The sequence below is a fragment of the Dendrobium catenatum genome, unplaced genomic scaffold (genome assembly GCF_001605985.2).
Source record: "Dendrobium catenatum unplaced genomic scaffold, ASM160598v2 fragScaff_scaffold_218, whole genome shotgun sequence".
Classification (NCBI taxonomy): domain Eukaryota; kingdom Viridiplantae; phylum Streptophyta; class Magnoliopsida; order Asparagales; family Orchidaceae; genus Dendrobium; species Dendrobium catenatum.
In genome coordinates this window covers 80246-95902 of record NW_021318680.1, presented here as the reverse complement: position 1 = coordinate 95902, position 15657 = coordinate 80246, and the positions used below count along the sequence as shown (strand labels likewise).

Genomic DNA, 15657 nt, shown 5'->3' with positions numbered 1-15657 from the left:
TTCCTCCATTTTGACCATCATCCACTCCTCTTGTACCAATAACTCTTATTATCTCGGAGGTTCCTTCAGTTGCTCATATTTAGTAAGATCTCGTGCCTTCTGTTTTTCACAATCTTCAATTAATTTTATGTGTGGATCATTAGATTTTGGACTGCAATCTTCTCCGTTTGTCAAATTTTCTTTTAGTTTTCATCAAGCTTCAGCTCCACAAATCATAAGCTTACGTCATCATATCAAGGAAAACATGTGCTCATTTTTTGTGGAGAAAAATGTCTTAGGTTGTTTAAATGTGGATATCATTTATAATTTTTTGTTAGACCTCTATTTGGTTGATGACAATTTAGTTGGGATTATTGATCCTCAACATGTTATTATTGGGCTATCCTCATATCCAAATTATATTGGACTCTTATCTTGACATACCTAAGATGTTAGTGGTTTTTCAATGAGCATGCTTAAGTGATCTTCCAATTTGGATGCATATTTGGAACCACCAATCACACCTATTTGGATAGATTCTCCTCAGCTTCCATTACATTTCTTCAACCAATCCACCTTTTCTATTTCTTGAGATTTATCTTTAAAAAATCTTACCAAGTTGATGTTGATACAACTCGCCTTTTGAGGTCTTATATGGCCCAAGTTTTGGTTGAAATTGACGTTACCTTGCCGATGGAAAAAGGTGTTGTGGATTGGCTCAATCTTGTAGCTAGAATAGAAGGTAATCTATGAAAGCATATACTGATAATGTTATATTTGTAAAATTTTAGGACACAATTTTTAATATTTTTTAAGCCCTTATTAAGGAAATCTTTGAACATGGTGGGTCGCTGTGTAAAAATTGACAAAACAATATCTAATCGTAAAATGGACTATGCCGTTGTGATCAAAATGTCAAATTTGCTCAAGAGAACCTCTCGCGATCAATCAAAGTGAAGACGGGCAAAGATGATGGTGTGCAGGCACGACAGTGTGTTTAGTCTCTTAAACGATGTCCATTTGCTCAATGGACTTAGCCGTTACGTATGAAAGTCGAAAATTTTTTATAGGGCATTACCGCACGAGTCGATAAACAAAATTTGCTTATGCATGAGTCAACGACATGCAAACCGAGACATGAAAAATAAGAAATTGAATAGAGGTGTTGATTCACGTGTATTTTATCTCTTTATATTTTATTTTATTAAATTTAAAAATATGATACTTATAATTATATTAAAAAAAATCATTATTTAAATTCTATCCTACCCTATCCTTATATCTTGGTCTATCCTTCCAAATTGGCACTACAGCCCACAACTGTCTTGTCTACATCGCTTCATAAAAGTAAAGAAAAAAATAATAAACTCTAAAACTACCCAGCTAACCCCCCTAACTCCTGATTGCCTCTTCTTCCTAGCATGTCACTCCCATTCACCTCTCAACACTTCACGATCTCCATCCTTGTTCGAGCTCCATGCTACCCTTCGCAGCTGCCTCCAAACCTTTGCACACCTCATAGCCACCTCCACTGAATCTTGCTCACTTCTAACCCCTCAAACCCATAGCCAACCATTGGTGAGATCCCCCCTCATTCTCACTCAAAGGCCTAGGGGCCTCCTATTCTCCTCTTTGGTTCATGCTAATCCAACCCGATTCTCCGCCTGGGCCGAACTCCTCTCTACTCATCCGCATAACCCCATCGCTTGTTTTAGCTTTCATGGTCACCCCCTTAGTCCAAATCCTCATGACCTCACCTATACCTCCACCAATCTCCCTCCCATGCTCGCAGTCTTGCTGTGCACGCAAGGAGCCACACATGAAATCCCCTCTCACGGGCACTCATGCAACTCATTCACAGAGCCCCTTGTTGGACCACTTCTACCACATACATTACCAACCAATCTACCTCATCCTGTATCACATGCACAACAGCTCCCTACATACCCTCTTGCACATGCTGTTGTTGAACTAGTTGCTGAAAACCTCGCCACCACTTCTACTTATACATCCTAGCAACCCCAAACCCACCTCGATCGCCTCCCAACTTTCCTATCAACCACCAACTACCCAGTTGCCAGTCTAACCTCACCCACCTAAGCACACCATCTTCACTTACAGTTCTCCCCATCTATAACTAGCAAACTTGCCACAACTCTACTCTCCCTCTCACTAGCCTTCTTTACCTCTCTGCTTCTCTCTCTCTACTCTCTCCAAGAGAGGGTATAACTCTCCCTTTAATAGAGAAACTTTTCTCTCTCTATCTCTTCCTCCAATCCTCTCTCTCTATTATTATTATTATTATTATTATCAATAAGAGAAAAGAAAAGTTAACTTTAATAAATTGTGTATCTCCCTCAATCCTCGTAACTTGGTACTATCCTTGACATTGTCGTCATCCCTATCACCTCTCATACATAAAGGTATAACACTTGTAAACCCATTAAAACTCAAATTCTCGTTAGTGACGCGTGCGGTGTGATGAACGGACCCCCTGTACTCCCTTTTTGTAGCATGGCAGGGGGAATCTCTTACGTCATGCCATGTAAGTCTTATAGACGCTTTTCATAACATGGAGATAATAATTTTAAGTGCTTGTATGAGCTTCGTGTTGCGTGGCAGGGAAAGCTTGTGAGTCTTAAAATAGGTATCTGAAGATCCATACGCACTTTTTATAGCGTGGTGGGATTAAAGAAATCAGTCATGATATTACTTGACACAAACCATCCACACTTTTCATAGGGTGGTGGATAGGCATAACACTCTCAATGATGCCCTTTATGTGGGGGTGATGCAGAAAGGCTATCAAACTTTCCAATGAAGGACCTAAAAGGAAATTAAAAATAATAAAAAATAAATAATAATAAATTCAAATAATTGCAAGTAGGTACCTTATGACCCATATGCATTTTTAGTAGTCTGGTGTAATTAAAGACATCGACCAAGGTGTCCTCGATATCGACCATACACATTTTTTATAGTGTGGTAGACATACCTAGCACTCTCGATGATGCCGCATATCCGTCAAAAATGCCGGGGTGCTGTTGAGATTTGAATTTAATGAACAAGCAAGGAATAAGACCTAAAATTTGCAAAGTAAAAGACAATGCTCAAACACAAATTGAATTCAAGTAGGGAACTTACAATGCACACATAAGCCCGCCTACGTGCATAAATAGAGGACTTGTAGCAAACAAGATAGCTTGCCTATGGGCTTCTACGAGGGACTAATAGCGAACAAGGTAGCTCATCTAGGAAGACACTAGGAGGTTGCTGAAATTCAAGCTGAATGAACAAGCGAGGAATAAGCCCTAAAGTTTGCAAAATAAAAGGCAATGCTTGAACACAAAATGAACTCAAAAAGGGGACTTTAAATGCACATGGCAGCCTGCCTGCCTATGGTCATAAACAAAGGACTTGTAGCAAACATAATAGCTTGCCTACGGGAGTATACAAGGGACTTATAGTGAAGAGGGTAGCTCAGCTCACCTATGACCGAGGTCAATATTGCCTCACTCTAATTGAGCAAAATACTCTACAATGGCCTAAAAATAAAGTTTTAGCAATCTTAAAAATATGAAAGAGGTCTCTAATAAGCCTTTAACAAATGCAATATGATCCACAATATAAATACAAGCAGACAGAAGGTGTTGCATTCAAAATTTAAAAATGAAATGTTGCACACATTCCCACAGTACAAACACTTGTGTAAATGCTCAAATTTTAGTATTTTAAAATCTTGCACATATTAAATATAATTTTTAAAAATGAAGCGTGCTGCCACAAGAATTGTTTTATCACATAAAAAATTTTGCAACAACTTCGAGAAGCATGTGGTTATACCGGAAAGTGTGCCATTAATTTAAAATCAAGAAATTAAATAAAAGTCAGAAGAATGTGAATATGCTATTCAAATGAACTGGAATGCATGTAAATGCATGGCATGAGTCCTCATCGAAAAGCATGCTAGCACATTGGAAGAGTGCGTGTGCATCATGTAAGTGTATAAAAAAATGTTTAATTGCATAATACAAATGCATCAAGAAGTACACATGTTATTTAACATAGATGTAAATTACCTGCATGTCTCTGACTAATGTTTAAAATTATGCAATTGGGTATTGAGATGTTTTTCATTTGTGAGGCGAGGCGTGAGCATCAAGGCGTTTTGAGGCGTAAGTCTCAAAATGAGAATATTGCGTAAAGTAAAATGATAAATTTTTTATATAATGATCTAATAATATATTAAAAGTTGGCATAAGAAATAAATTCTTATATATATAAAACATAAAAAAGCACAAGATATGACATGCCAAGTAATAAGTTGTTTGAAATTGAATTAAAACCCAAATATCATAATAATAAGCCAACATGAAATGTAGTTTTAACTCAAAATTCTATCTTTCCCAAATCTCAATATCCAATTAATTAACATGTAGTTCAAAATATAATTAGTAATGATATAACAGCTCAGAAGTCACTAGCACTGTCATCACTAAAAGGGTCTTCATCTAAATCATCATTATAATAAACTGCTCTCTCCCAACCTGCCTCATCGCTTATGGAGTCCAATGTCTCCCAATTAACTTCTTCTTCCTCTATATCAGTTATCTTCCCCTTCCCTAACTATTTTTGAACAATATAAAGATGTGTAATACATTAAGAAAAGTTAAGTCTAAGAGAGCTATGTTATTTATATGCATATTTTAGTTTGTTCTTGGGTTGTGATGGATATAGATGCTCTATAACCATCGAAGAAATCAACATTCAAATTGTCCTCACGTAATTCAGACGATGTCACCTCCACTTCATCATCTACAAACCATTTTTCATCAGATGCCATATCCTCACAAATCAAAGGATCTTCATCATCCTTTAACCCTTTTTTCTTAAAGTTCCTGTCTTTGAGTCTTTTGTTATACATAATATACACTAATGAATTCATCCTTAATGTTAACAGACGATTTCTCCTTTTTGTATGCACTTGGTTGTAAGGGCTCCGATTTCGTTCACATCCAGATTAAGTGCATGTTAATACCAAACCTTTCATAGCGAAACACTGTGATTCTAGAGTGTCATCACCAAATTGAATCCACCACTCAATTAAGATTTGCATAATTTGGCAAAACACTGCAATTCAAGAGACTTTGTCAAAATCTGTCATTTAAAATAATCTTTCTAATCTCTTTCCCTTTAGATTTCTTTGCCCATGCATAACGCAACCACCATATGGAGGTAGTCATAGACTCCAAAGGTTGCCTAGCATCAAATATACTTTGTAATGTCAAGTAAGCCGAGGCAAATCTTGTTGCTACAGGCCTTAAAGATTCTTTCTTTGAAAATTTTTACTTAAGTGTTAAAACTCCAGAATGGTTGTAAATAAATTTAGTTATCTTCTTTTCTTTGGTCAGTGCATTCTTGTGTTGTAGTAGCTCTCCAAGCTTCTCAAGAATGAGATCTATGCAATATGCGGAACCTGGAGTCTAATACAAATGTTTTATCTTTTCAATAAGTTTTTTTCCTGCAGCCTTGTAAGCACTTGCGTCATATGTTACCAATTGGACTACTAAAGGCTCTCCAACCTCCTCAACAACATTGTTTAGTAATCCAAAGATGAACTTAGCATTCTTCACCTTATCAGATGCTTCAATTGACTTCAAAAATGCAATGCCATAAGGATTATTAATCAGATTGTTTATTAAATTTCTATTCTTCATATATGACCAACCATTTAGCATAATAGTTACACTTGTTTGGGCCCAAATCCTCTTAATTTCCTTAATGCTTTTTTCAGTATTACTCAACCCCTTCAAAATCAACGTTCTCAATTCATACATGGTTGGAGGTTTGAATCTTCTCGCATATGCTCCAACTGTTCGAATCATGTTGTAGTAAGCAAGTGATGTTGCAACATTAAAAGGGGTTGCATTTTCATAGAAGAATTTATCTATATCCATACATACTCTTTTATGTGCCTGCTTAGCATTCTCTAGGGTCACCCTCTGTGCAATAGGAGACCTATCCTTTGATGTTTGAACCATGTAATGATCCATGAGACCCCTTGCACCCCTAGATGATATGGGTTGCAATAAAGAAGATGAATCTTAACCGTTACGCTCACTCCTGTAGTAGGAGCAAATATAGACTCTATCCTCAAACTGCTTTTATGAAAGATACTTTGACATGATAGACTTATTCATGTATATTTTTATCTATTCCTTGACTATATTAGGCACGTTGGCCATGTTGTAACATTTTTGTGAGACTCGGAAGTGTGCTCCTTCATGCTAGTCACATCACCTTTCACTATTTTGTCACATTAATTAAATTTCAAATATATGTATGATTTGTCAATGCCTCCCACGTCCACTTGAGTGCTATGTTTCTATGTTGGATCCATTCTATAACCTGATGCAGTTTTATCTCTGCTTCTGACCATCCTTTACAAAACCCTACAATAAAATATTCAATCTTCACATTAAATATTGAAACTTTCTCATAATTAGAGCATGAATGCATTGACGATCAACCCAATAAAATATTGAGGTAAAATAGAGACAAACTGATCACAATAATTCAAAGTTCTAAACATATCATAAATATCTAAACTTTCCAAGAAGACAAGAATTTTTATATTTATCCACTTTCTCATCCATAAATATCACTCTCATGTGTCCTCTGAAGTGCAAGATTGTCTTGATATTGATTTTGTTGCAAGTAAAAACTCTATATCAACCGTTGCTAAGGAATCACAATCGGAGGAGGCTAAGAGATAAGATTTCAATGTCCCCATGAGAGCTCACAATTGAATAAGAAAACATGGTGGCAAGAGTTTGAAATTTGCAAACGTAAAGTATGATTGGAACTACTTTAAGAGAAAATGAAGCACGCTTTTTAAATTAAGTCAACTTTGTAACTTTTAATTCATCAACTAACAGTAATATTAAAATTTCCTGAATATTCCAACTAGATATTTACAGAAGTGAACTAAGGTGGTATACAAATGTTAATAATTTAAAGCGTAGAGTGTTTGTTAGATAATACAGAACGTTTAAAGTGGCACACAAGTGAACATCACATATGATTGGAATAAAACCATTCATTTTGGTGTTTCACAAAACTAAGAATGTCATTTTAACCATATAACACATAAACCATCCATTCTCTACAAAGCTTTATGAAAAATCAATTTGTCATAAACTTTATAACTTAATTCCCATAATTAATTTTAATGCTATTAATGAAATCGACTGTCTCTATTTTAGATGCAACAATGTCAAGGACCAGCAAACGAAAAATGTAAATTACCGGAATGGCTGATCGCAATACTCTCGTACAATATATTCATGGTTATGTGAATTTTTTGTTTATATTTTTCCCTACTTAGTTAACTGTTATGTAACCAAAAAAATGATTGAGCTAAGGTTATCCTTCCACATTATTGCAGCAAAGTTTAAGGAAAATAAATTTACTAAAAAAAAAAAACTCTATGAAAAATGAGAAATCTTTGAAAAAAGCATGTGAATAGCAACATACCGAGCGAGATTAAAAACTAGAAATGGGAGAAACTGTTGCAGAGAGCAAACACTTACTTCAGATCGAACCTGGAATGTCGTCGAACCTTCCTGACTTTTGATCCAATAGGGCACGTTTGAAGTGGGCTCTACCTACGACTCCACATACGAATGTTCGAAGAAGGCAATGAAGTTTTTAGACATCGTCGAAGAAGGTAATGAAGCTTTTAGCGAACGTCCGAAACTCTACCTGTGGTGCTTTAGGCGATGTCAAATAAGAGGAATGTAGCTGTAGCCGAAGCCAAAGTGCAGGAACGCAAGCCAAGACGAAGAGCACGAATGAACGAATGAAATGATCGATATTAGGTTTATGTTTTAAATAAGCCCTTTTTAGAGGCAAATGCCTCGCTAAAGTGAGGCAAAGCGCACCTGAAAGCGCACATCTGCTGATTTGAGGCGTATGCCTCGCTGAACATGTTCGAAGTGCATGCCTCAACATGTAAATGGACTGAATTGCGCTGAAGCGCACCTCAAGGCATGCCTCTTGTTGCACAATTTTAAACCATGTCTCTAACCTTTACATTTAACTATTAAACCTAAGATCTAAGAATGTTGATAGGCTAAATTTCTTATCCAGTCTTTCTCAAAAAATTGGAGTCGACACGACTTTGATTAACATGAGAAAATATTTTCATAAAATTCACCTAGATATTTAATTTTTAGTTTACATTAGGCCTTCAAAGCCTCCCTAAATGAATTTCATCATAAAAAATACAACCTCTCGATTTCAACATTCACACAATAACTGATTAAATTAATAATCGAACTTGATCCTCTGTTGGCAAACAAACATGGTTAACAAAGTTCAAATAACAAAAATTTGGATTATTTAAATCCGCGATGAGGATCATGTTGAAAATAAATGTCAATTAGAAGGGATTATGCCTTTTTAATGCCTCAAAACTCCTATCAAATACAAAATATTTTTAAATGACTTAAACGACACCTTGATGATGATAGTGTAGAAAGTGAATCTCCATGAGAGGGGACTATATATTTTCAAATGCCTAAAAAATTGATGAACTATAAATGTATTTAAAGTAACTTCAACGTCCCCCGATGATGATAGTATTGCAAGGTAATTTCAATTAAAAGGATCAATATTCAAAATCTATCAAAAACATCAAATTTTAAATCCCTCAAAATTTCAACATTTAAAGTGAAATTTTGTCGGTTATAATTTAAAGCAAAACTTATCCACCTACCCCAGCTATTTGGTGAGGGCGATGAATTCAAGAAGAATCTCAGCTCATAATGAGTAAATCTCTAATTGAGAATATCAATAAGATTCATTTTTAAATAATCTCCTACAAATAACAACGTAATATGTGTCCTCTAATCGATGGTTTGATCTAACGGTTGCACAAAATCAATGGTTTAGCTCAACGGTTCTTATGTGTTAAATAGTTATGATCGAGGTCCTTTTGATTGGGTGGTTTGGCCCAACGATTCTACTTTATTTTAATAAGAGTTGTAGCTTTTATGTTCATCAATGGCTATTACTTTTGAGTAATGAATCATATGGCAGACTCAATAGTGCAGAAAGCCATATGTTAGTTAAGGTTGACTTGCATTTGCCCCTTAGACAAATATTCTCTTTAAGTCTATAAAATACCCTTATACGAATCAACCCATAGCTGTAGATAAAGATTCTTCAGTTAGGTTGGGTCGACTACCTTCTCTGACTAAGTAGATTAGTGACCATGGCAACTCGGGACGATGGAACCATGTGATTTTGATTGGGTTCGTCATCTTTCACTCACCATCTGCTTTAAATAAAATGGTGGTAAATTTCTAATTTCAATCTTAAAAATCTAAAATTGTTGTTATTATATGCTGGGTATTAAGTCTATGTAACGACTAACCTTAATCATTAGTGCTCTTCCATAACTGGAAGGGGTAATTAACCATAGGGGCTTGCTCCTATGCGAAACCTGAATTAAGTTCGTAAAGTCCTCGCCAAATGAGGGTTACAATTTTGGATAGTGTATTATCTCTAACTAATCTATTTACAAAAGTTTACTTATGAACTTCATCCATTCAAACTCTCCTCAAATCATGTGGAGAGATCGAGGCACTACAAAAAAATCGATTGCCACAACCTTGAAAAAGTCTCTACATCATCTTTAAGAAAAACAATGAAATTTATTTTACAAATTATGGAAGTCCACCCTCCTCCCCCCTGATGAGAAATGGTTCTGAATGTATACCCTAGCTATTAAATTCTAGCATCATTATTATGGAACTATGAAGGTGTATGGGTGATTGATCTGTTGTAGATGCGTCCAGTTGTGGCTAACATTGAAAAGCACGAGAAAGGCTAACAGTATGTTGATTTTTATGATGCTAGGACTGATGATCGTCTCTCAAGTCAGGAAGTCTACAATGGAATTAAATTTTGGATTGGCTATTCAGTCACTCTTAATTTTAGATGTGAGGTTACTTTCAAGCATTACGTTGTGTACCCCATGTGCAATTTTGAAAACTATAATCAGTATTGATATTATTTTTTTGTAGAATTAGTTACAATTGATTAAGCTTAGGTGCTAAATTTTTAGTGGTTTGCTGGAATTTCTTTTGACTTGTCAATCAAAACAATTTCTTCATTTGGCATTATTTGTATTGTCCGATTGGGGCTGTCCATGCAAATGAATTGGGTGATGTTAATCAACATATTTGCACCACTTCAGTAAGTCCGAAGAATTGAACCTTTTAGCTTTTTGTGTTAGATTGATGCTATTTATGATAATTTAACACTTGTGGTCCTATCTGCTAGGTTACAGCAGAAGTGGTGGTTATCTCTTGTTGTGTCCTAATCCTTAATTTGAATTTGAGATAGGATATTATATTCGTGTGAGGCATTTGCAATCCCATGCAATATAAGTTTGGGGGTTTCCATGGGATGCATCTTATTGCATGCTATATTTAGGTTTAAATAGAAAACTTTCTTTCCTCTCTCCATTTGTTACTAGACCTTTTGTGAGATGGCATAATTGGACATTTTCTAGTAATAAGTTCTTGTTTCATTACATACTAACTGAGCATGGTTACATTTTTTTTAATGCAGTTGGATAGTTTGATGAATCTTCTATATTGTGGCGTTTGTATCAATCACCTCGAACTTTGCATTTGAAGTGTTCGGTGTTTACCCTTGTAGGCAGCCAAGCTGGAGCCCAATCAAATGGCAGCCCGGTATGCCATTGCTCTTCAACGGATCAAAGATGCTGAACGGTTTCAAGAATGTAGTGATCAGATATCATGGGCAGCAAACGAGATGGCTTCTATTCTTAAGGAAGGAGATCCTGCAATGATTGATCTTCCAATAACCTGGGCAGGCTTGGCAATGGCTCACAGAGTAGAACATGAAATTACGGCAGCATGTGAAAGTGGACAAAAGGAGCTTGCAGAGGTTGAGGAGCGGGCTCTTTATACATTGAAGCAGGTAATCATCATGATTAAGGCTACGCACTATTTAAACACAATCTTATTTGTATGGCTTTGCTCATTTTAGACTTTGTTTTGGTAATGTTATCATCGGGCTCTATATTGTCTGTATTAGTTAAAATAAACACATGCATCAAATTCATGCAGTTTTTAAAACTATAATTTGCACATAAAAAATTATAAAATAAATCATATGGCTATTTTTATTTGTGAAATTAAGAAAATTTAAACAACTTTTTTTAGTCCTTAATTTGATTTTTTTTTTCTGTTTTGCTGAAATATTTATTGAAATTTTTTATAAGAAACATGTATTTTCGTGATTGAAACATAGTTCAAACTCAAGGTGAAAATATTTTTGGTATATATTTTTATGCAATCAAATACCTGTTAATACATTAGTAATCTTATTATATGTGATCAACTTAATTTGTTCATTATAATTTTTTTGATTGTAAAAGGTTTTTTTTTGTTAATAGGACATTTTTTTTTAGATTAGAAAATTTAGTGATTATTTTTTAGATTGTAAAAGTAAAAGGCTTTTTTTTTGGTAATAGGGTATTTCTTTTTGAGATTAGTGATATTTATATGATGTGGAGATCAAATCGGCTCCCAAAACAATCACTAGAACAAATTCAACACCAAAGAGCAAAAATCAATCACAAAAAAAAGAAAAAAAAAACAAACAACAATGGTATGCATGAACAATATTAATAAAGATGAAATAATAACCTTCAATCAAAAGAAACAAAAGATACAAATAATTTACTCTTCAAGAGGTAAATGGCTCTCCCCCAATTCCTAGTAGCAACTTGGAACCCAAAACAACCAAGAAAATTACTCCAGAATTTTTTTTATTAAACTATTTCTGCACTTCCTGATATGCATAGCAAGGAAGAATTGCTTATTAATTTGTAGGAGACTGGATTCATTTTATATGTACACAACCTTTCTTGCATTTCTTACTTAAATATGAATTTTTTAAGGCAATTGAAGAGGGTCCAAATGATGCGGCGCAATGGCATCAACTTGGCCTACACAATCTTCGGGTTCTGCAGTTCAATACAGCTGTAGGCTTCCTTAAGGTTGCTGTAGCCCGATGCATGGAATGCTGCTATGCATGGTCTAATCTTGGTAAATATCCGTTTTTCCTCTCTTTTTATTATTGTCTTCTTTGGTAGCATAAAAACAGTTAACTTTAGGCGGTTTGATCATCTCGCATTTACTTTTTTTTTCCCAAATTTAAGATGGTGCTGTTGTGGGCTGTTCTATATGAACTTTAAAAAAAAAAAAAGTCTATATGACAACTTTGAAGTACAAATATAACCATGAGAAACAAAGCAGTACTTGTGTATGAGTTTAAATATATCGAAGGTGAAGGATGATGCATCGCAAAACTACATTGCTTTATATACCTAACGTCAATGTCAGCCCGCTTATGCATTATTGTACAAATGAAAGTTTTGATGAGCATTTGCTGAACAAAAATGCAAGACATGAGATCTATACTACTACAACAACAACATTAAGCCTTTATCCCACTACGTGGGGTCGGCTGCATGAATCATTTTTCTCCATTGTGTTCGGTTAAGAGTCAAATTCTCATTTAGATCTAAAAAAAAAGTCATTTCTAGTATTTTCTAACCAAGTCTTTTTAGGTTTACCTCTACCTTTCTTAACATAGGTTAAATCTAATACATCTACTCTCTTAACCGTGTCATCGAAAGGCTGTCGTTTTATGCGACCAAACCATTTAAGGTGACTCTCTCTAATCTTATCTGCCACTTGAGTTACTCCATCCTTTTCACGTATATGCTCATTTCGTAACATTAAAGTATTCTTTATATAATAACCCTTAAAAAATATTTTTTTTATGTATGCCATAACATTAAACCAATAAATTGCATGTTAATTTTATTTTGAATTTTGCTTATAAACTGAATACATGTTGAAAGCAATATTGATATTTCAAATATATTATCAAATGCCCCAATAACAAATAGTAAAATAGAGTGCAGAGGTAGTTAACTCATTATGGAGATAATGAAAGGGGCTTTGTATCTTTACATCCAAAATAGTTGAGTTTATTATGTGACTATTAAGTTCAAGGAAACCCTTTATTTGAGTGGGCAATGTCCAATAACCTGCAGAATTTTGGATCTAACAAGTGGCATGATTGTGTTAAATCGGTTATTGGATCTATGCTGGAGTAAAGGAAAAATGTTATTTTGTACTAATTAGTGTGGAGTACTTGGTTTTCATTTAAATATATCCTTAAAATATAACAGAATTTTCTTCAGTATGTTTTTAGTGTTGAAACTGATTATTTTATGTGGGCAAATGATTTCATGCAGGTGTGGCTTTGCAGCTTTCAGATGACCCATCCTTAGCAGAAGAGGTTTACAAACGTGCTCTGTCCTTGGCCACTGCACAACAAGCCCATGCTATTCTCTCAAATCTTGGAAATCTCTTCCGCCAGCAAAGAAGATTTGAATATGCAAAGATAATGTTTGAAAAATCATTGGAGATTTGTCCGGGATATGCACTCGCACATAACAATCTTGGCCTGGTTTATGTGGCTGAGGGCAGGTGGGAAGATGCTACAAACTGCTTTGAGAAGGCTTTGCAATCAGATCCTCTTCTGGACGCTGCAAAATCCAACATGATCAAAGTAGCTGCCATGTGTACTACTGCAGGTTCCTCCAAGTGATGCGAGTTTTTTAAGAACTTTCTTTTAGAATAATTTGATTGACTAGATGAAGATTTCATCTAGATGCTTTTATACATCTTTCTGCTGGGGTATGAGACAAGTACTCATTTAGAAACTTCTAAATTATCTTGAACACAACTAAATTAAAAAATGGGGAAAACATAAACAATGTATGCATTTGAAGAGTGTTGAATTGATCTATGTGATACATAATTCCATATTGCATAAAAAAATTAGTCACTAACTTGCATAATTAATAAGCACTATCACTTCAAATATAAATATAAATAAACATGATTGAAGAAGTTGAAATGTTAGAACTAGAAATATTCAAGCTGTACACAATTATTTCTAAACTACGTGTGTTCGTTGAAAAAAAAAATCAAAAAAAGACCCGTCGTATTAACTTTCGCGGCTGCGAGCGAGGTTCTATCAATTCCTAGATGGATTTGAGACTCTTGATGATAGAGGAATATTAAAAATTGCTAATCTTTCACTTAATGAGCTTGAATTAGAAGCTAAGATATATATTGAAGATGATATAGAAGTTCAAAGACAAACCATTAAAGAATCTAATCATATCATTTCTTCTATTGAATAGTTGAAACTTCATATGCTAGATAATTTATGTTTATGCTTTTGTTGTTGTAGTAGACATTTAATACTTTATTTTGGTATTATAAGCTACAAGGATACAAATGATATTACTTTCAATTTTTTTGTAATTTCAAATATTATGTTTTGATTGCATTCTTAATTTTTATGTATAATTTATAAATTATAATGTTGTGTCTGTGCCGTACCTGTATTATTTATTTTTAAGAGTTGATGTGTCCCGTATCTATATGATGTCGTATGTGTCGTTGTATCTGTTTTGATGCAACATAGTTGATAGCTAATGCCAACAATTATTGATGTTGCTTAGTGGTAAGCGAGCAATGTTAATCGATGACAATGATCATTGGTGTTGATCAATGGATAGAGTATTATGATTCTTTAAATTCAAGAACTCCCCTCCTCAAGGTCCTCTGAAAACCAATTTATAAATTTTGTACGGTGAATTTTAATTATTTTATCCAAATCCTAGACATTTTCTTCTAACAACTTAAAATGTTTTTTCTTCGTCATTTTATGAACATTTGATTGTCTTAAGGATATTAAAATTAAGGCATCCATAATTCCTATAAATATCTTCAAAATAATTATGAATATCTTTAATTTTTTTGTTTGGTTTTTTATGCCAAAAGAAGAAATTTATGAGCATAAATGTTCAAAAATTGTTGCAATTATCTTCAAATTTATACAATTTTCTTAAACATTTATAAATGTCTTCAAATGTTTGTATTTTTAAACCACCACAATTAAACGACATTTAGAATTAGAAATCATGAATTTTTAACATTAAGTTTTAAATATTCTATACTATTTAAATAATGTAAATTTAGTCATAACCTAGATAATTGTAATTTTATTAATTTTGATGATGCACATGTATAATCCCATATCATTCCAATCTTTAATACTAAAATCATATAATGTTTACTAACACACAAAAAAAATATATATTATATGAAAATCTAAGGGGTTGTTGGGGATCATCTTTGTTTTTTGTTTTTAATTTTTTTAATTAAGTTTTTTTTAATATTTATATTTTAAAAATATACGTTATATGTTAATGCGGTGGTAAAGACAGTCGCCAACAAGACAAAGATGGTGGCCATGCTATAGATGTCAATGACGATGGTAACAATTACCTATGATCTCAGCGTCGACAATGTTAGCATTTGAGGTCACTAATAGCATAAATGGGGAACAAGGATGAACAAAGACCGACAATAATTATAATTATTTTCAAAAATACCCAAAAGCGCCCAAAACTTCTTTTGAGTGTTTAAAAAACTTGATTTCTTTAAAAAAAAAATAAAAATAAAAATAATTTAAAGAACAAACTAA

General features: G+C 34.0%; 1 protein-coding gene across 1 annotated transcript in view; it reads left to right on the top strand.

Moving 5' to 3' along the window:
* Nucleotides 1-13917, top strand: part of LOC110098283 (probable UDP-N-acetylglucosamine--peptide N-acetylglucosaminyltransferase SPINDLY) — a 32309-nt gene extending 18392 nt beyond the window's left edge. The window contains exons 10-12 of the mRNA XM_028693030.1: nt 10711-10995; nt 11981-12128; nt 13349-13917. Coding sequence (XP_028548863.1) covers nt 10711-10995; nt 11981-12128; nt 13349-13704 — 789 coding nt within the window. The 3' untranslated portion in view covers nt 13705-13917. The remainder of the gene's footprint in view (nt 1-10710; nt 10996-11980; nt 12129-13348) is intronic.
* Nucleotides 13918-15657: the final 1740 nt, after the last annotated feature.